General features: G+C 36.7%; 1 protein-coding gene across 1 annotated transcript; it reads left to right on the top strand.

The window, feature by feature from the left end:
* Window positions 1-274: 274 nt before the first annotated feature.
* Window positions 275-2,159, top strand: LOC149680231 (uncharacterized). The gene is made up of 4 exons (XM_089834580.1): window positions 275-1,362; window positions 1,441-1,623; window positions 1,689-1,966; window positions 2,058-2,159. The coding sequence occupies exons 1-4, from the start codon at window positions 1,230-1,232 to the stop codon at window positions 2,157-2,159; spliced, it is 696 nt and encodes a 231-aa protein (XP_089690706.1). The 5' UTR covers window positions 275-1,229.
* The last annotated feature ends 18,983 nt before the right edge of the window (window positions 2,160-21,142 follow it).

The following is a 21,142-nucleotide window of genomic DNA, read 5'->3' as shown; positions in this document are numbered from 1 at the left end:
GTTAAAAGCCATGCTTCAGAATTTTATTCTCGAAGAGAAATTCTTTTCTCTACTATGGTTAAATTCACAATTGGAAGTTTTTCCCTACACATACTTAGAAATAAAATCAAAGCCAACCCTGTTTGATCATTTGATTCTCACAGAGAAAGGAAAAATCTCTCAATCAGCATCGGCCTCGCTTACTTTGCTTGAAGTTTTGCCTTTTATTTTAGCCTCGAGAGTTCCAAATGACAATCGAAAACTATTAAATTTCATTCTATTTTGCAAAATTACACACATCGCTACTTCTCCCTATGCTATTAGCAACAGCACAATTCAGCTCGCGAGGGCTGTCAAGCTCCACCATGAAACATTTCTAGAAGAATACCCCAACAAAGGTCTTACACCGAAATTTCACTATCTAGTACACTTTCCGGACCAAATGAGATTATTTGGTCCACTTCGACATCAGTGGTGTATGCGCTTCGAAGCCCATTTTAATGTTTTTAAAGGTAGAAAATGGGGCTCATTCAAAAATATTCCTCTCAGTATGACAAAATACCATTTACTAAGAAGCGCTTATTATCAGGGTAGTTCAAATGGAGATCCAAATCCTAATTATCTCTATGGGTGTGATGAAGTTAAAACTTTGAAACAAGTTAATTTTATGGAACTTGATTTAGAAGAGAGGAACCTTTTATTAAACACCCATGATAATCCAGAAATTTTACCTGAAACCAAAATTTATGAAGTCCAGGAGCTAAGCGTTCACGGGCACGTGTACAGGCCAGGAATAGGGTTGTCTTTATCTCATTTAGAGGAAAAAACGGCTGCCTTTGCAGTTTTGGATAAGATTTTGGCCATTGAAGATTCCTTTTTTTTTAATTGTAACTGCTAATATTGTGCAATACACTCCCAATTTAAATGCATATCATGTTGAATTTGATAATGATAAGGCTGTACTACAAAGAAGTAACCTTGACAATCCTTGGCCCCTTTCCTTTAGAAGGGTTAAGGATAGTTTATATGTAGTAAACAAATACTCCTGCTATTTGCAAATAGTTTAAACCTCTACATTTCTTATCTGCTGCTATTATTTTTAAACGTAACCTACGACCCAAAATCTTTAAATGATATATGACAACTTTATAAAACTGACAAATCCATTTTCAAACCTAAAATTAAAACAAAACAACAATTGTATACACTACCTATTCAAAATTTAAATTAAGTCTAGAGATCATAGCAATATGCAAGACAGTAGAGGCATTTATAGAGGAAAGTGCAAAGAATGTGTTGGAGAATGTGATAGTTACGAAAGACCAAATAATGAAAGTAATATGTGCAATTACTGCGGATGTTCTCCAATTAAGCATGAAAGATGTGAGTTTTCATTTTCTACTCTATTCATTTTCAATCGTTGAAGTTAAGTTTAATTAAGTTAATAATTTGATTTTATAGTGGATGCCAGTAATCAGCAACTTAGTATTCAAACTAATAATAAAACGTCCCTTAACAATCAAACAAGCAAAGAAGTTGTTTATCCAACTTCAGATGAAGGTCTAAAATTAGACAAAGGTGTTAATGACTGCGATTTGGAAAATGAAACGGAAATACTGAGCGCAAAAGGGTACACAGCAAAAGGTACTATTATGGAATGTGAGGCATAACCCTCATCAAATTAATAAACCTAGCTTAACCTTTTACAGAAAGCGAACAAGATTCAACTGAAGTACCGAATATGCCAGGTGGACCCCTATCGTTGGATCTCCCAGTTTTTTCAACTTTAACCAAATTGGCTCTTGAAAATGGTCATGTTTTCCAAAAAAGGGTATTGGATAACATTCATTGGGGAATGCGCTCTTTTTTATGTCAACGATCCAAAAATGTATTCGCAAATGGCTTACGCAAAGCTTGGAATGGCTCTGACGGAAAAATATCCGAAATTAAAAATGGGAGGCGTAACACACTGGGCAAGGAATTTTTAGTTAAAATATATTATTTGCTTTTCTCTTCTTTCTGACTTTTTAAAAATAAAAAATAAAATATTTCACGCTATTAATTCTTTCTCTTTGTAGCGAGAATTCAAAAAATGTGACTTTAGAATGATGCTTAAAACCTCTCCTCTTAAGGGACGCTTCACAGATAGCGCTTGTTTGAATACCTTTGATATCGGCTAAATTTTTCACGTCCTGTGGTTCAGTAAATTCAGGGACTTCTAGAATGTCCAGAGATTTTTTCGCGTTGGAGGCAAATAAATTCCAGTCGGCACTGGACGTATTGTATATGTGAGTGGACTGTGTGTTGTTTGTATGATTATAGTTGATTTGGAATGTGACATATCTATTATCGCTGAGACTGTCCGTGTCATCCAGCACCGTCCAGTCTGAGATATGCAGCAGTAACTGCCCCGTGATAAGAGTAAGATCGATCCAACTATTCCCATTATAGGACGAGAAAGTTGGAAGGGAATCGGGATTGTTAACAACCTAAATGTCCAGTAGATTAATGAAGTCAATAGTAACATCTCCCCGATGGTCATCGGTTGGAGATCCTCATTAGGAGTTCTTGGAATTAAATTCACCCGCGAGTATTAAGGACCGTTCGTGATGGCTAGTAAGTTTGACGGCCACCTCGACCAGCAACAAACGAAGCTCACAAGAAGGAGGAGCATAAAAGGATGAAAGTAAGATCGTCCTTTAAAGGTTAAGTTTATAATCACAGCGTTTGCGGAGGTCCAAAGAGAGATTGCATTGATATTCTTGTGTAGTAAAATAATAGCAGCCTTGCCACCACGTCGGTCATGGAATATTTAGGGGAAAACCAGAGATTTTATCGCCAATGAAATGGGGCTCCTGTATAATCGTAATATCAGTTAGATGTTCCAATAGATGCTGACGCAGAAGAGCAGTAGCCATTCGAGATTAATTAGAATGAATCTGAGAGGTGCCTGTTTGTGGATAGTTCCATCAAGAGGTAAGTTAGAAATCGTAATTAATTCGGGATCTACGAAGGGCTAATTCTCTTTGATAGGAAGGACAGTTATTGTCCATGCTAGAATGGGTTGTGGAGTAAGTAATTCGTACAGTCTTCTTGCGCTTTCGTTCGCAGCTCGGTATTCTCTTGGATTCTGACACCTTACAGAAGGGCCAGATCACAGAGATCCGGAGTGAGGTACAGTATCTTAATGAACGCCTACAAGAATCTCTTAAGGTCCAGTCTCAAACCCAGGAGCTTCTTCGTGAAGTTCTTGAAAGGTCGCTATCTTCTAATGCTGCATACTTAACTGATGCTCCATCCTCACCTGATACTCCGTCCTTACCTGATGATCCGTCCTTACTTGGTACTGCGGCCTTACCCAGTTCTTCTTCTCCTCCGTCTACAAGCAATTGGACTACGGTCGCTCGTAAAAAGCGTTCCGCCCGGGCATCCAATCCGTCCTCAGTTGGTACGTCGCCGGCCGCCTCTGCTGCGTCCGCAGTGACACATTCTGCTCCGTCCTCAGTTCCACCTGCAAAAAAGAAAAAAAAGTTAGTTCCTTTCAGAACCGACAACACACTTTTGATTTACCCCCTAGCAGGTTCCAACGCCACCTCGGATGATCTTAAAACCCAAATTCTTACACACGTCGACCCAGCTAAGCTGGGATTTGGGATCACCAATGTTCGTTCTTGCCAAAATAACGGAGTAGTTGTAGTCTGCAACGATAAGACCAATGCCCAGGCTCTATCTAACTTCGTTTCTGAGTCTGCAACTCTGAAAGACTCATAACACGTTGTTACCCGATCTAAATCTAACCCTAAAATGATCATCCTGGACGTTTATAAAACGATAAACGAGAAAGAGAATCTTCTACAGAAGATTTTCTCCCAAAACACTTTAGACTCTCCTTAATCAAACATCACTGTTAAATTTGCCCTTAATGGTAAGTCTAATATTGTCAACTGGATAAATGAGTGCACCCCCACGGCATTCATTGCATAGAAGAAGCCGCGTAAAATTTACGTTGGCTGGACTCGTAACGTTGTTACTGAGTTTCTAAATATTCCGCGTTGTTTTAAGTGTTGTCTCTTTCGACATACTAAACAAACGTGTTCCAGTTCCATTCAATTCTGTACGCTATGTGGCGAAAAAAATTGTTTCGACACATGCACAGTGACTACCTTATCTTGTCGCCGTTGCTTCACTGCTTAAACTTTATACAAAACCAATTGCGACACGGCTCATGCTTGCGTAGACCAACAATGTCCAACTTATCAATGCAAACTTTCCCTTAGAAGGTCCCGCACTAACTACACTCCAACTCCAGATACTCATTCTTCTACTACTGTCATCTCCCACGATGAATAACACACAAATTATCAAGCTTGCTCAAATAAATATTGGCCATGGCAACTCTGTCACTGCTCTTCTACGTCAGTTCAGTTTAGACAATAAACTTCAAATCATTCTTATATCCGACCCATATCTTTTTGCCGGGAAGATCATTGGCTTTCCCGTCACCTCCCGTGTTTTTTGCTCATCCTGAACACCCTAAATGCGGAATTGTTATTTTAGACCTTACCATTGATGCTGTGCTTCTTCGAAGTAGCTCTGACATGGTTACCATTGAACTAAGATTTCGTGGCTCAATTCTTCGTGTCACTAGTGTCTATGCTACTACGACCTGTAATTTTGATTTATTCCTGCACAATCTTACTGCAGCCATCGCAGATTTTGGCCGCGACAACATGCTGATCGGCGGCGATTTCAACAACAAGCATGGCCTCTGGGATCTCCATTTTCAGAATCCAGGGGTCTTGCTGCAGTTGACTTCGTTAAGGGCTCCAACTTTTATGTTCTTAACGATCCCTCCTGTGGCCCGACTTTTGACGACCATGGGCAGAGTTACATAGACCTCACGCTCACAAGTTTTGATACCGCTGCACATTTTTCTGACTGGAGCATCCCTAATGATGTTTCAATGTCCGACCATCGATTGATTTGTTATTCTTACTATACCACTCCAGCTACCCACCAGTATAATACTGGTTATAACCTTCGCAATGTCGAATAGCTGCAGTTTCAGACCAAGGCCTCCGCGGCCCTGGAAGGACTTGACAAAGTTCTTTTTTCGACCACTGATGAAGTTGACATATACGTCGGTTCCCTCACCAACTGCCTCTCTCAGCTCTGTGCTTAAAATCTTAAGAAAAAATCATCGAATTCTGCTCACAAAACCGTATATTAGTGGTCTACCTCATTGAATATTCAACGAAAGCTAGTTAATGCGCTTCGCCCCGGTATCAACGATGTGCAAACCCCTTTTTCCGTCCCTAATACCAAACTGCTTATAAACTTGAACCGGCTCGCATCAAACTTGCAAATAGTAACTCGAAACTCGCGTCTTGGCAATCTTTTCTCTGAGGTGGACGTTGCCAATCCATTTTCTATTCCCTATAAGATTTGTACACGCAAACTACATCGTCCTTCGATGTCTTGCGTTCGACTACCAGACGGCAGCCTTACCACTACAGTGGACGATACCTTAACAGCTATCACGACGCTCTGTTTCTTACTGATAATTCAAATGATGAGCTCCCGTATCATGTTGATGTGCGCCAATCAGTCCTAGACCCACCTGATAGCGTAGACGATATACCCTTCTCGCAGGATAAACTTCTTCAAAAAAACGAAGATAAGTATTTTTTTTGATATAATTGATGTTTTATAATCATGTCTTTAAAGAAAAAGTTTAATATCTGTTACTTCGGTCATTCCATTTTGTTTTCTTATCATTTACTTTTTCAAGTCTTTGTCCACGAAGACATTTTTTATTAATATCTGTTCCTTCAGTCTTCATTTTAATTCAGATTGTTAAGAAACTGTTGCATTTTTTAAAATCTGCACTAAGCACAAACATAAATATAGGGGAGCGTAAGCATAAGAGACCTAATATTGCTAGTTAGTTACTAATGCTTTCAGGAACCAGTTAATCAGTTATCACCAATGAGATTAATTTATCACTGAAAACATCAAATTTGCATAATAAAATTATTTTGGCCTTTCCTTATCCCCTGGCTTTGAGTATTAAAATATTTAAAATAACTCTGAGGATTATCTAGAATCATATCTACTGATATTTCAAATTCAGAAGAATCAGAGTCATCGTTTTGAGTCTTTCAGATGACTGGCTTGGACTTATGTTGCTGGTATTTGGTTTTCGTTGTAGCAGTGTAACCAGGGATAAGGGAATTGAGATGGATTGCAAATGATGATGGGCGACCTACGGCACCGTATCTCTCCCAATGTACCTCGCGCACGCCCCTACCCTTCGGTAGGCGATTGCTAAGTGCTGCCGCGTAGCGCCATTTTATTTGTATGAGAGCTAGCTTCTAATTTTAAGATATAGGGGGCGCCCTTTACAATTTCATCCAGTACGAGTGTACGACCCTACCTAACCGCTGAGGATGCTGGGAGGACTACGGTGCCGTAGGTGGGGGTACACAGGCAACGCTATAGGTATGGGGGTTTCCAATACAAGGTGTAACAAAAGAGAATATAGGGGAGGAGTGGAAAGAGGGAAAAATCTTGTTGCTCTTTTCTACCGCGCATCTTCAATGCGCAGTACCGAGGTATTTCCGTTTGAGACATTTAACGGTATCGTAGGTGGCGCGACTGAGCCGAAAACTCCCTCGTACCACTAGTATAATTTAGGGGCAACAATGTAATTTAGCCTTGTGGAGCGGGGGATCTTCAACTCCTCCCCTATATTCTCTTTGGTGTAACTGAGAAAAAGTTTCTTCCTGCAAGCATAGCCCACTCGATCCGCGCTCATGGACGCAAGCTGCTTGCGCAATATAATAATATTTGACCACGTCGTCTGCTAAACTTAGGAATTGGACAATTAAACTTTTTGAGTTAATGTCTGGACTCTGGTTACCCTTGCATTTTCTTAGTGGTCCCGTGGTTTTATTTTTAAACTGGTCATTTGCCCTGTATCATTATTGTGTAAGAGACAGCCTGGCAGCCCCGTATTTGTTTACCCTGCCCATAGCCCACTAGATCACGCGTAACACTACGCAAGATGCAGAGTAGCGTCCGTGAGCATGGATCGAGTGGGCTATGCCCTGCCTGGCCAAGTCAGCTGACTTAGGTGAAATATTTATTACTTCTATGCGACTTAATTCTAGACATTCTTGAACGAATCATTTTGTAAACATTTTATAAGACAGGCTTCTGGCGCTGGGGTTTTTCTGAGCCAAATTTGCTTTTTAAATTTAAAAAAAATTAATTTCAACCGTTTTTCCTCTCTTCAGAAATTACTAATGATAGTGTGTTACATATTTATCCAAAATTTATATTAATTAACACACTGTACATCCCTTTAATTTGTAATTTGGCGCTTGGAAGAGGCTGAATTAAAAATATTGATTTGATGACAGGAATTAGTGATAGTGTGATTGAATCTATCATTTATTTTGCCAGCAAAAAACGTATCTTCGTATCGGTAACCCTTGTCTAGAAACCAGGGAATGAACCCTTCTGCGTAGTTTGAATTAATCTACTTTACACATCAAAAATGTATCTAATTTAAACAAGAACCTTTATTCTAAATTATAGCGGTTATAAATAGTAATTAAAAACGTAACTGTTACCTAATAAAAATGATTGCAAGAGCCGGGATAAAGAACTGGTTTGTCAGCAGGGTTTAGTGATTGTGTGATTTAATCTATCAATTATTTTACCACTAATTTAAACAAACAAAATGATCTGCGCAGTGGTTACCGTTGACCGCATGCACCAGATATAATCTCTGTAGCGTTTATCGTTGGTAATCTGGCCATTTTTTTATTGTTTTCCTAGGTAACGTTAGATTAAACGCTTTAGACTCACCCAGTGAGTCAGGCTTCCTTGTGTTACACTTGAAGCCCAGGCCTCCCAGTGTAAATGCAATGAATCCTCTTAGTCTGTAAACTATGTATTATTCCTAGTTATCTTAATGTTCATTTTATGGAGAAGCTTAAGTTGTAGATTTTCATTTGACACATTCAGAGTAATGTTATTTTAACCTTCAATACCTTTTTATTTATACTTGAGTAGCACAGTTTTTAGAATGATAACTTAATTTAAGGATGATGTCAGTTTGTAAATCTCGTTAATTGAGTTCCTCATTAGAGAAGGTGTGAAATTTAAATCACTTGGCAGAGACTGGAGGTTGCAACGTTGAGTAGCAGACTCTTAATGGGTTTTAAGAAGCTGGGATACATTTAAATTGAAATTCCAAATTATAATTAAGTACTTTTTGTTTGATACCTTGATATTAACGTAATCAATCCTTGAATACGTTAATTTCGTTTTATTTAAGTGGAGTTTCGCATTTCTTACTCCTGTTATCGTTGAGTTGTTGATTTAATTTTATAATTATCTTTCAGCAATTCAAATGGAGCCTTAAATTTTTCATATTAACTTTAATTAAACCATGAGTATGTTGATTGCGTTTGTCATTAATGGTATCGCCGGAATTAAGTTGCATTTAAACACCTCATTAAACTATCATTCGTTAAGCCTTTTAGACTTTGCCATAAGCAGAAGCAGGCGACCCTCTAGACGGAATTTGCAGTCTATTTATGACATCTCATTTTGCCCTCTATTGGATCTCAACACAACTATCGTTAAATTTATTACTTAAATAACATAATTTTTTTTAAATATAATAATCATATTAGCTAATTATAATGATTTAACTTTAAATGAGTATGTTTCATTGATTTAAATCACATTGCTAAAAATTATTGGCACGCGCTAGGCAGTCATTCTCTCTACTCTCTCCTCTCCCACTTACAAAATCCAGCTGCAGCTGGTTGGCGCGCGTCGGGAAGGGGAGAGTGGGTGGGGATCCACATAGTTCTACCTCTCTCTACTCTACAGTCTAACTTAACTCGGGTTTTGTACCAAGCGAGCGTGGGTCGATTGGTAGAGAGTTCGGCGTCTTCACTGGCGTCTAGTATGGATCAGCTTATCGCAGGTTCGAGGCCCCGCACCGACAGAAAAATAATTTCAATTGAAATAAAATACGTTACGCCACCTATGAGGTGTAACGTGAACTATGGGTGAATTTGGAGTCGAAAATTCGCGGGAAATTCGAAATTTAAAAAGTTTATTTATGACGAATCTCATCAGGTCACACCAAAATCCAGCCAGCCGACCTGCCGTCCAGCCAACAGAGGGCGGAACAATAGTTTTCCAGCTCTAAAGAGCGGCAAAACTAAAAACGCCATATATTGGGAAAATAGAGGAAGGGAAGGGGTGTCGGAGTTAAATGTGACCTTCTTGGCAAAACTAGTAATGAATGATGTGTTTAACCATATTATTTCCGCGGGAAATGAATATAACAAGTCATTGGTACTGAGAAGAATTTCTGTTTATGTGATCTTTTCCCTTTACCACACAGGATAAACATTGTCGCTTTGTCTTAAGTAGACAACATTTACTGTAAACGACACTCTTATCAACAACTTAAAACAGATTTAAACTTCTTTTGGTGCAAACTTGAAAATTTGTCAAGCCAGCAACAATTAAAACTATGTCGGTCAAGGTTCTTACAAGTTAGTGTGTATCAACACGAAATCCCTTCAAAATAATTAATTTCATGATAAAATGTTTTCGGAAAATGTAATTGTTCTTGAAAAAGCGTAGATATATAATTTTTTCAATTAATTTAGAGGGACTAGATCGATTAACAGTAAAATCAGTTGATTGAATTAAATATTGATTAAGGATTGAGTGGATAGAAATAACTAGAAAAAAATTTGAATATCTGAAACTTTAGTCAATTGATAAACCTCACACATATCGTTTGTTTTTTCGGCCTTGGGGTGCATTCAAACGCCATTTATGCTGTTTTTTCCGGTGACAAAAAAGACATCATTTAGGGTGTACTTTAACCCCATTTTTATGATCAATTCACGCCATTTTCTAATATTATTTGCAAGTATTAAGGAAATATTAGGCATTAATGCACCATAGTACAGGAAAAATAGGTTATAGCCCTGAACAAATTGAAACAAAGCTGAAAATTTCAGATCTTATAGATTTTTGGGCGCTCTTTAACGTGGTGTGGTCTCCCACACTCTTCCATTGGAGGAATTTCCGCCATATTGGAAAATGGCGGACAAAATCGAGAAAACGTTTAATAACTCCGGTTCTACTTAACCGGTTAACACGTAATTAGGCTTCAATTGTACATCACCTTCAAACACATAATTCACCTCCTAAGATAGCTTGTCCTAAAACTAACCGGAAGTTCACAATCTGACTCGGAAGATTAGCCTCATATAAAAAATGGGTATTTAAAGCATTTTATGGTTTCTATATTCAGAATACATTTCCATAATCGAGAAAAAGTTTAATAACTCTGGTTCTACTTACCCGACTGACAAGTTATTAGGCTTCAATTGTAGATCACCTTCAAACAAATAATTCATCTCTTAAGATATTGTACCTTACAACTAAACGGAAGTTCACAATCTGACCCTGAAGACTAGCCTCATATAAAAAATGGGGATTTAAAGCATTTATGGTTTCTATTTTCAGATTACGTTTCCAAAATTAAACATATAGTTCCTATTACTGACAAGAGCTATAATGTATAGTACGGGAGAGGGTAAAGAGCCTTTGTACCATCATAAATCTTAATGTTTTAATATATACCATTGTTCGCCCACACTTGTCAATGCGGCTAAAGTCGAGTTAAAGCGTGTGAAACAAAGTTGACATAACCAAGTGTATACTTTAAATGAAGATTATGGAATTGAGCTTTTGAATTAGCTTCTCTTCCACCAACAAGTGCGGCAGCAAAGCAGCATACAAATCACCAAGTTCAAACGTGGCTTGGAAGCAGCCTAAATGCTAGAGAATGGGGTTGGAGACAGGTAGGATCTGAACTCAAACCAATCGTTACCACTCTACAACCTGCTCCAGCTGAGCTTCTGCAGATGATCCCTCGTAAATGCAAGGAAGTCTGTGACTTGAAATGTGAATGCCGTAAAACTGGTCCACTCTGCTCTTAAATTTGTAGACAATGCAAGGGAGTATCTTGTTCAAATGAACATAGAGATTTTGAGGCTCAACCTCAAGTAGAGGACTATGATTAAACTTAAGCTTAACCAATATTAATAAATATACTAATATACAAGTTGGTAAATAAAACTAAACCTCTCCGATACGAGACGCAATTAAGAGGTTATTCTTAAATAATTAAGAAAATATAATTGATATTAATTACTTTAGTCGTCAGTAGTTTAACGTAATTCTACTGAAGTCGTTTTAAGAAACTTAATTCCTAAAATAATTTTAAACATAGCTATTGTTGACGTTTGAATTCTAGCGTATGCCTCTTTAACAATTTTTGGAAATTTAGGGCCTTTAAGGCGATTGATTCACAATAAATGATAAGAAATCCGCAATTGCATGAACCTTTGGTTGAAGCCCTGCAATTGGGAGTCTAGACGTTTCTTGTAACCCTAGCCGATCGCCACGCACTTCTTGATCCTAACGTTGGGAGTAGAAGCCAAAAATTACTGCGAACACGTTTGCTCCGATTTGCCAACTGCGGACGCGGTGACCGACACACAGACCCCCCCCACACACACGTCCAGTATAATACCTCTCCGTGACGTCATCGTCACTTAAAGTTGTGAAAATATAATGGGAATAATATATATTAGGTTTAAAACCCTCTTTGCATTTATTTCGCATGAAACCGTTTCGAAATTCTCAAAAATTAGATTTGCCTTACCTTCCGGGCTGTATTGTGAACTTCCGGTTAGTTGTAGGACAACGTATCTTTAGGATGAATTATGTGTTTGAAAGTAATTTACAATTGAAGCTAAATAACTTGTTAGTCGGGTTAGTAGAACCAGAGTTATTAAACCTTTTCTCGATTTTGGAAATGTATTCTGAATATAGAAACCATAAAATGCTTTAAATCCCCATTTTTTATATGAGGCTAATCTTCAGAGTCAAATTGTGAACTTCCGGTTAGTTTTAGGACAAACTTACGTAGAAGGTGAATTATGTGTTTGACAGCGATGTACAATTGAAGCCTAATTACGTGTTAATCGGTTAAGTAGAACCGGAGTTATTAAACGTTTTCTCGATTTTGTCCGCCATTTTCCAATATGGCGGAAATTCCTCCAATGGGAGAGTGTGGGAGACCACAAAACGTTAAAGACCGCCCAAAAATCTATTTGATCTGAAATTTTCAGCTTTGTTTCAATTTGTTCCGGGTTCCCTCTATTTTTGGGCTGAAATGACTGTTCTACCATTTACAGTGGTTTTTAACATCTTTTTTAGGCAATCTTCTAATATTAATTAAATTATTGGTGTTAAAAGTAGGGAAAAAGTACGCTTTTATTAAACCAAGTGAAGTGAAAAACTGTGAAATAGTTGTTAAATATTTTTTTTCCCATATTTAGCACCACGTTTATGGTGTAAAACAAACCCGTTAATACACCATTTCAAGTCCCTGTTTACCCATTTAAAGACCCTATTTTCCCCCGTTTTAAGGCCCTTTTGACCCATTTCAAGTTAATTGTCTAATGGGACAAACATCTTGGCTTAATTTATAATTCTATCTACGCCCGTTAACATCTGATTAACTTATAAAGATTGAGTGGTTATATAAAATGAGCAAAAATCCCATCTATTTTGTAAAACATTAAGCAAAATTTATTGTTTATAAGAATGAAATATTTTAAGTCGCAGAAATGCACCGTTATAAAGCGATTCGCTTATTTTAATTTTTAAGTCAAATTTCGTAACACTGTAACGAACTTAAACGAAGTTTGAACATAGCATGAGTTCCCAAAAATAATTTTCCAACGTAATATAGTGCCTATATTATTACATATTATTAAAAGCAAATATTTTTATTTTTAAACGCTGTCAACGATAAAACGTTTGTTATTATTGAACTTTTTTTTATTAAATTTATAGCATTTATAGGATAAATACGTCTACTATTAAGAGACACAATGCTTGAAATTTGTGTCTCAATGAAACGTAACCTAACTAACATATGCCTTACCTAACCCGACCTATAAAACAAGCAATATTTTCAACGTTTTTAGTTTAAGGACCTTGAAAAATAAACGATTTTTTGGAAAAGAACCGCGTTGTTTAGCAATAACCTAATATTAATCTCGGTTTGTAAAATAAAAATAAAATTTTTATGCCATGAAATATTTTCCAATAAGCAATAATTGAAAGCATGTATTTTTAAAAAATTTTGTGCATACAAAGCTCAGAAAGGTTTTTAAGTGATGTTTTAAAAAGTAAAACATGCTCATTATTAAAACCAATCTGACTCCATTAGTTGTTGCCCAAAAGAGTTCGTTTGGATAATTTTCACGGCATTAACTTATAATCGTGTTCATTCAGGATTGATATCGTGTACATAATAATCTAAGCTTTTTGTCTATGAAGGGATATCCACACTAAGCCTGTGGCTTGTTTACAGATGGGTCCCTTTACAATGCATAGAGGGGTGGTGGCTAGCCCCTATGCCACAGCTAACCTACAGCGCCCTATACTAACTATTACCGCTAACCTCTGCAAGTTTTGATGGAAAGGAGAAACCGGGTTAGACCGCGGATGAAAACGTTTAACAAGCGGGGAGAGAACTTGCTAACTCTAGGCAGAAGGATTTGTTCCCAGATTTTCACCCGGTGCCACAGTCCGGGATCGAACCCGGGATCCTCTTGCTGCGAGGCGAAAGCGCTAACCGCTACACCACCCAAGGAAATAGGCAAGGTAGTGAAGTCCCACTGAACACGACTATAAATATTCCTGTAAATCAGGCGTATGGTCTTGAAATGGGGTGAACAGGGGTTTGATATGAGATTAATATGGGTAAATATGGACTTGAAATGGGGGTAAATATGGACTTGAAACGGGGGTAAAATATGGACTTGAAACGGGGGTAAAACATGGACTTGAAACGGGCGTAAAATATGGAATTGAAACGGGGGTAAAATATGGACTTGAAACGGGCGTAAAATATGGACTTGAAACGGGGGTAAATATGGACTTGAAACGGGGGTAAATATGGACTTGAAACGGGGGTAAATATGGACTTGAGTGATCATTTAATTGTAAAGATTAAAAAGGAAAATTGAGACTGGGTGAAAGATAAGTGTAGTTTTAATTTTAATTAAATAAGGTATCCATTAATTTAACCAAAAAAGTCGTGTTTTTAGTTAATTTCACCTTAATTTTATTTAAGTTGAAAGGTTTATCTCGATTAAGTTTAGTTTAAAGGTTTATCTCGATTAAGTTTAGTTTAAAGGTTTATCTCGATTAAGTTTAGTTTAAAGGTTTATCTCGATTAAGTTTAGTTTAAAGGTTTATCTCGATTAAGTTTAATTTAAAAGTTTATCTCGATTAAGTTTAATTTAAAGGTTTATCTCGATTAAGTTTAGTTTAAAGGTTTATCTCGATTAAGTTTAGTTTAAAGGTTTATCTCGATTAAGTTTAGTTTAAAGGTTTATCTCGATTAACTTTAGTTTAAAGGTTTATCTCGATTAACTTTAGTTTAAAGGTTTATCTCGATTAAGTTTAATTTAAAGGTTTATCTTGATTAAGTTTAATTTAAAGGTTTATCTCGATTAAGTTTAGTTTAAAGGTTTATCTCGATTAAGTTAAGTTTAAAGGTTTATCTCGATTAATTTAAAGGTTTATCCTGATTAAGTTTGATTTAAAGGTTTATCCTGATTAAGTTTAATTTAAAGGTATATCTTGATTAAGTTCAATTTAAAGGCATATACTGATTAAGTTTAATTTAAAGGTTTATCTTGATTAAAATCAATTTAAAGGTTTATCTTGGTTGAGTTTAATTTAAAGGTTTATCCTGATTAGGCTCTAAAATGAATTAATAAAAAATGTCTTCGTGGACAAAGACTAGAAAAAGTAAATGATAAGAGAACAAAATGGAATGACCGAAGTCACAGATATTAAACTTTTTCTTTAAAGACATGATTATAAAACATCAATTATTTTAAAAAAATACTTATCTTCGTTTTTTTCACCAAAATTACATTTGCATTGTTTTCGAAAGACAGATTATTCATTCTATATATCCTTTGTGGTATTAACAGTTTTCGAATGAAAAGGATTAGAATAAATATCCGAGTATGGATATGGATTATTTTTAAAGGTTTCTCTTTTCGAACTATAAGGCAAAACGTTGTTTAAAACGACTAAATTCAACCGAAGGAAGAAATTTTATCTTTCATCATGATTGACATTTTAAACGTCGCTTTAGGGTGCTTTGGTTTTGCGCCTGCATTTATACGACCACGATTCAATTTGGGTCCCATTTTTTGGGTCGATGATTTAAAATGTTTTATAAATGAATCATTAAAATCTGGATAAAAGACATTATTAACAAAAAACCTTTGGTATATTATTGAGTGCGTGAGAACTGTTTTAAAAGTTGTGATTGAATTAGTTTGGTATGACTTCAACTCGCTATGAGGAACACATTGTAGAGCAAACGTATAACTCGAAACACGTAAATGGACACCGACGAATGGTGGGCTGCGTATTTATTTCACTATTGGGCTTAGTTTCCAGTATTAAAACGCATTGTAGTTCAAATTAAAAGCTGCAATCCTTTTAAATATCACTAACGAGGAACTGTTTCTATCATGGTCTACACTGGAAATCTAGCTGTAAATATAAACGATGTCGCATGTTTCTGTTATATAGTAAATCTTTGACACGAACCATTTTGAAAAGAATGGAAAATTTAATGATACAAAATTTTGGGCAAATGTAATTTTGGTGAAAAAAACGAAGATAAGTATTTTTTTTTAAATAATTGATGTTTTATAATCATGTCTTTAAAGAAAAAGTTTAATACCTGTTACTTCGGTCATTCCATTTTGTTCTCTTATCATTTACTTTTTCTAGTCTTTGTCCACGAAGACATTTTTTATTAATATCTGTTCCTTCAGTCTTCATTTTAATTAAGATTGTTAAGAAACTGTTGCATTTTTAAAATCTGCACTAAGCACAAACATAAATATAGGGGAGCGTAAGCATAAGGGACCTAATATTGCTAGTTAGTTACTAATGCTTTCAGGTACCAGTTAATCAGTTATCACCAATGAGATTAATTTATCACTGAAAACATCAAATTTTCATAATAAAATTATTTTGGCCTTTCCTTATCCCCTGGCTTTGAGTATTAAAATATTTAAAATAACTCTGAGGATTATCTAGAATCATATCTACTGATATTTCAAATTCAGAAGAATCAGAGTCATCGTTTTGAGTCTTTCAGATGACTGGCTTGGACTTATGTTGCTGGTATTTGGTTTTCGTTGTAGCAGTGTAACCAGGGATAAGGGAATTGAGATGGATTGCAAATGATGATGGGCGACCTACGGCACCGTATCTCTCCCAATGTACCTCGCGCACGCCCCTACCCTTCGGTAGGCGATTGCTAAGTGCTGCCGCGTAGCGCCATTTTATTTGTAAGAGAGCTAGCTTCTAATTTTAAGATATAGGGGGCGCCCTTTACAATTTCATCCAGTACGAGTGTACGACCCTACCTAACCGCTGAGGATGCTGGGAGGACTACGGTGCCGTAGGTGGGGGTACACAGGCAACGCTATAGGTATGGGGGTTTCCAACACAAGGTGTAACCAAAGAGAATATAGGGAAGGAGTGGAAAGAGGGGAAAATCTTGTTGCTCTTTTTCTTTGAGGCATTTCCGTTTGAGACATTTAACGGTATCGTAGGTGGCGCGACTGAGCCGGAAACTCCCTCGTACCACTAGTATAATTTAGGGGCAACAATGTAATTTAGCCTTGTGGAGCGGGGGATCTTCAACTCCTCTCCTATATTCTCTTTGGTGTAACTGAGACAAAGTTTCTTCCTGCAAGCATAGCCCACTCGATCCGCGCTCATGGACGCAAGCTGCTCGCGCTATATAATAATATTTGACCACGTCGTCTGCTAAACTTAGGAATTGGACAATTAAACTTTTTGAGTTAATGTCTGGACTCTGGTTACCCTTGCATTTTCTTTGTGGTCCCGTGGTTTTATTTTTAAACTGGTCATTTGCCCTGTATCATTATTGTGTAAGAGACAGCCTGGCAGCCCCGTATTTGTTTACCCTGTCCATAGCCCACTAGATCACGCGTAACACTACGCAAGATGCAGAGCAGCGTCCGTGAGCATGGATTCGGTGGGCTATGCCCTGCCTGGCCAAGTCAGCTGACTTAGGTGAAATATTTATTACTTCTATGCGACTTAATTCTAGACATTCTTGAACGAATCATCTTGTGAAAATTTTATAAGACAGGCTTCTGGCGCTGGGTTTTTTCCGAGCCAAATTTGCTTTTTAAATTTAAAAAAAATTAATTTCAACCGTTTTTCCTCTCTTCAGAAATTACTAATGATAGTGTGTTACATATTTATCCAAAATTTATATTAATTAACACACTGTACATCCCTTTAATTTGTAATTTCGCGCTTGGAAGAGGCTGAATTAAAAATATTGATTTGATGACAGGAATTAGCGATAGTGTGATTGAATCTATCATTTATTTTGCCAGCAAAAAACGTATCTTCGTAGCGGCAACCCTTGTCTAGAAACCAGGGAATGAACCCTTCTGCGTAGTTTGAATTAATCTACTTTTCACATCAAAAATGTATCTAATTTAAACAAAAACCTTTATTCTAAATTATAGCGGTTATAAATAGGAATTAAAAACGTAACTGTTACCCAATAAAAATGATTGCAAGAGCCGGGATAAAAAACTGGTTTGTCAGCAGGGTTTAGTGATCGTGTAATTTAATCTATCATTTATTTTACCACTAATTTAAACAAACAAAATGATCTGCGCAGTGGTTACCGTTGACCGCATGCACCAGATATAATCTCTGTAGCGTTTATCGTTGGTAATCTGGCCATTGTTTATTGTTTTCTTAGGTAACGTTAGAATGAGCGCAAAATAATTAATAATTCAATTGTTACCTAGTACAAATGATTGGAAGGAACTGAATTAAAAATATTGGTTGATTTGGTGACAGGGTTTAGTGATAGTGTGATTGAATCTATCATTTATTTTACCAGTAAAAAACGTATCTTCGTAGCGGTAACCGTTGCCTGACGGCACCAGTCGAGAAACTAGGGAACGAACCCTTGTGCGTAGTTTGCATTGATCTACTATAAACAACAAAAATTGATTTAATTTAAACAAATTACCTAATTAGCGGCTATCGTTGGCCAATGGCACCAGGTGAAACACCTTAAAACGAACGCAACACGGCCAATTGGTCTCTAGTCTGCAATAGTACAATCAGCCTGTCTTGAATTTTTCACCGAGGCTTAGTGAAATCAGTGAATTTAAAAATTATCGGCTAAATCTTAACTTTAAATTCTTTTGTATTAAATTATAATGAAACTTAACTTACGAGAATAAAATAATATTGGGACTAATTAACCCCTTCTTTTAGATGAAAAGTGAAAAAATTCGCCTTAAGCTCGCCCATAAACAGAGCGGACGACGCATTTAGTAAACAAAAAACTTCGCTCTATTAGCGGTAAAACAGCGTAAGTCCAACAGTACGTTTCTCTGTGATTTTAGCTAGGATTATACCACGTAAGTCCAACAGAATAAAAGGTCGTAAGTTTAAGTATGTGCTTAAAAGTACAAAAAGTAATACTTAATATTAATTGTTTTCAATAAAACTTCGAAAGGCACCAGAAAAATGTTCAACCTTTCATTTAAAACCATTTTCAGACCTATCGAATAAAAAGTCTTCAAAAAATGGTCGAGACCATTTGGCTATCACAGCAAACATTTCCCATGTTATTCCTATGGGAAAATTTCCCTTTTTTTGCCAAAATGTCTGAATTTTTTTATGGAAATGAAAACCACCCTTAGCAACTTTATTTTCTATAATAAAAACTAATGGAGGGATCTCTTTGAAATTTTAACCACATATTAAGGGTCCGAATTTTAGTTCAGTGGAATATTTTCGAAGCAGTAACCATGATAGGAAAAAAGTTACATCGAATCAAAAAACCACCCTTATACATTAAACGCAGTATGAGGTCTTATCTAAGAGAGCAACCGCTCTCTCAGAATGTCAATATATAATTCATCTTAATTGCATTTTTAGTGGAGTTTTTGATTCTTATTTTAAGCTTTAAAAGGAAGATTTACTACGATATGCAAAAGCAATTGCTGAAAAAGGAGCCCCTTTAAAAATTGCTGGGGTTTTATTGATGGAACGGAACGACCGATCTGTCGACCGAAACGATATCAGAGGCTTTTTTACAGTGTGCATAAGGGGATTCACGCTCTAAAATATCAGTCCATTTTATCACCTGATGGACTTATTGTAAATTTGTTTGGGGCAATAGAAGGGAGAAGGCATGACTCGCATATGCTTCGCATAAGTGGAATTATCCAAGAACTAGAAAATGTTTGTGGGGAAGAATTTTGTATATATATATGGAGACCCTGGATATCCTTTACGGAATGTTTTGACTGTGCCATTTCGTGGTGTCCAGTTATCCCCAGAAGAAGAGAGCTTCATCAAAAAATTAGTGCTGTAAGGGAGAGTGTCGAGTGGGGATTTTATAAAATTGTGCAAAAATTTTGCATTCCTGGACTTTAAGAAGAACCTAAAGCTTCTCCTTCAACCAGTGGGCGTTTACTATATAGTAGGTGCTCTCTTAACAAATGTGCATACTTGCATATATGGTAGCACTTCGTCTTATTATTTTGGAATAGATCCACCGACTGTCGAACATTATTTAGAATTTGATAAAGATTAATTTTATTATTTTACCCCATAGTTAACAACAAAAGAAATTCTTCTTCGTTAAACCGGGGATTGAAAAGGTAAATCAAGATTTGATCCAATTAATTTTAGCCTTTCATCGTAAAAAAAGGGCATTGAATAGGTAAAATCAAGGTTTGAGCTAATAAGTTTCAGGATTTCATCGTAAAAAAGGGGATTGAAAAGGTTGTAACGGAATAGACGTCCGTTGATAAAGCGTTCAGTCAATCCTTTTAAAGGAGGACCGTAGTCACAACGCTAAGTGTTAAAAACATGTTACCCAGGTTCTTTCTTGGATGTGCCGCTTTCGGAGGTCCTTGGTTGGAGACTTACTTTTAACTTCATTTTAAACTAGAAGACATAACGATAGATCCAAAACTCTTTGAACTTTTATTAACATAAATTAAACATATATTATAATGGTGTCTGAACCACGCGGTTCAGCAAACGTGACGACTACATTCTGTCTGTGAATGCGACTGCGAATGCTTTGAGACCATAGAAAATTTCTCTTTTATTCCTTCCCAGTGAGATGCTAACTCCTTTCTGCAAAAGGGGGAAGGGTGGTAACAGGAAATAACTAGATGTGTGGGGTCGAGGTAGTTACAAGACGGCAGTGGACTGAGCATAAACCAGAGGTTTAAAATTTTAGGCTTCCGTACACTGTCGTCTGCAACGGTAGACCTAAACCGTTGCGAAGTAAATCAAGATTTGATCCAATTAGTTTCAGGTTTTCATCGTAAAAAAGGGGATTGAAAAGCTAAATCAAGATTTGATCCAATTTCAGGCTTTCATCTTAAAAAAACCGCATTGAATAGGTAAAATGAAGATTTGAGCTAATTAGTTTCAGGTTTTCATCGTAAAAAAGGGGATTTAGAAAGGTAAATCAAAATTTGATCTAATTAATTTCAGGCTTTCATCGTAAAAAAGGGCATTGAAAAGGTAAATCAAGATTTAAGCTTATTAGTTTGACACCTTATGTTAGTTATTGAATTTTAAATTGGTTGACTAATTACAGTTTGTTGGGTAGCCAGATTAGCTAAATTCTTATTCAACTATCGCAGAACGCCTTCAGTAAACGGATCATCACCTGCAGAAATCATGCTTGGCAGAAAGCTCTACACTTGATATCTTCCATCCGGGTAATCCCAACAACAAACAGGAAACACCTACCACAGTCAAGACTACGTATAACATCAACGATTCAGTATACGTGAAAGCTTATGGACGAGGACCCTCCTGGAAAGCGGGAGTGATAACGCGGAAAATTGGCACCACCATGTTCGAAATAAACACAGAAGACGGGCTAGTACAGAGA

Source organism: Phalangium opilio, unplaced genomic scaffold (genome assembly GCF_054372755.1).
Source record: "Phalangium opilio isolate 3A_F unplaced genomic scaffold, DU_Popi_V2 ptg000039l_2, whole genome shotgun sequence".
Classification (NCBI taxonomy): Eukaryota; Metazoa; Arthropoda; class Arachnida; order Opiliones; family Phalangiidae; genus Phalangium; species Phalangium opilio.
Note: the sequence above shows the minus strand (reverse complement) of the source record. Positions and strands in the feature narration are given on the sequence as shown.

Excerpts from the sequence above, each read along its gene's own strand:
- LOC149680231 (XM_089834580.1), top strand. The coding sequence starts at position 1,230 with ATGCAAGACAGTAGAGGCATTTATAGAGGAAAGTGCAAAGAATGTGTT. Across the intron at positions 1,624-1,688 it reads AAAAGGGTACACAGCAAAAG|AAAGCGAACAAGATTCAACT; the intron begins GTACTATTATGG and ends AACCTTTTACAG. Across the intron at positions 1,967-2,057 it reads CACTGGGCAAGGAATTTTTA|CGAGAATTCAAAAAATGTGA; the intron begins GTTAAAATATAT and ends TTCTCTTTGTAG.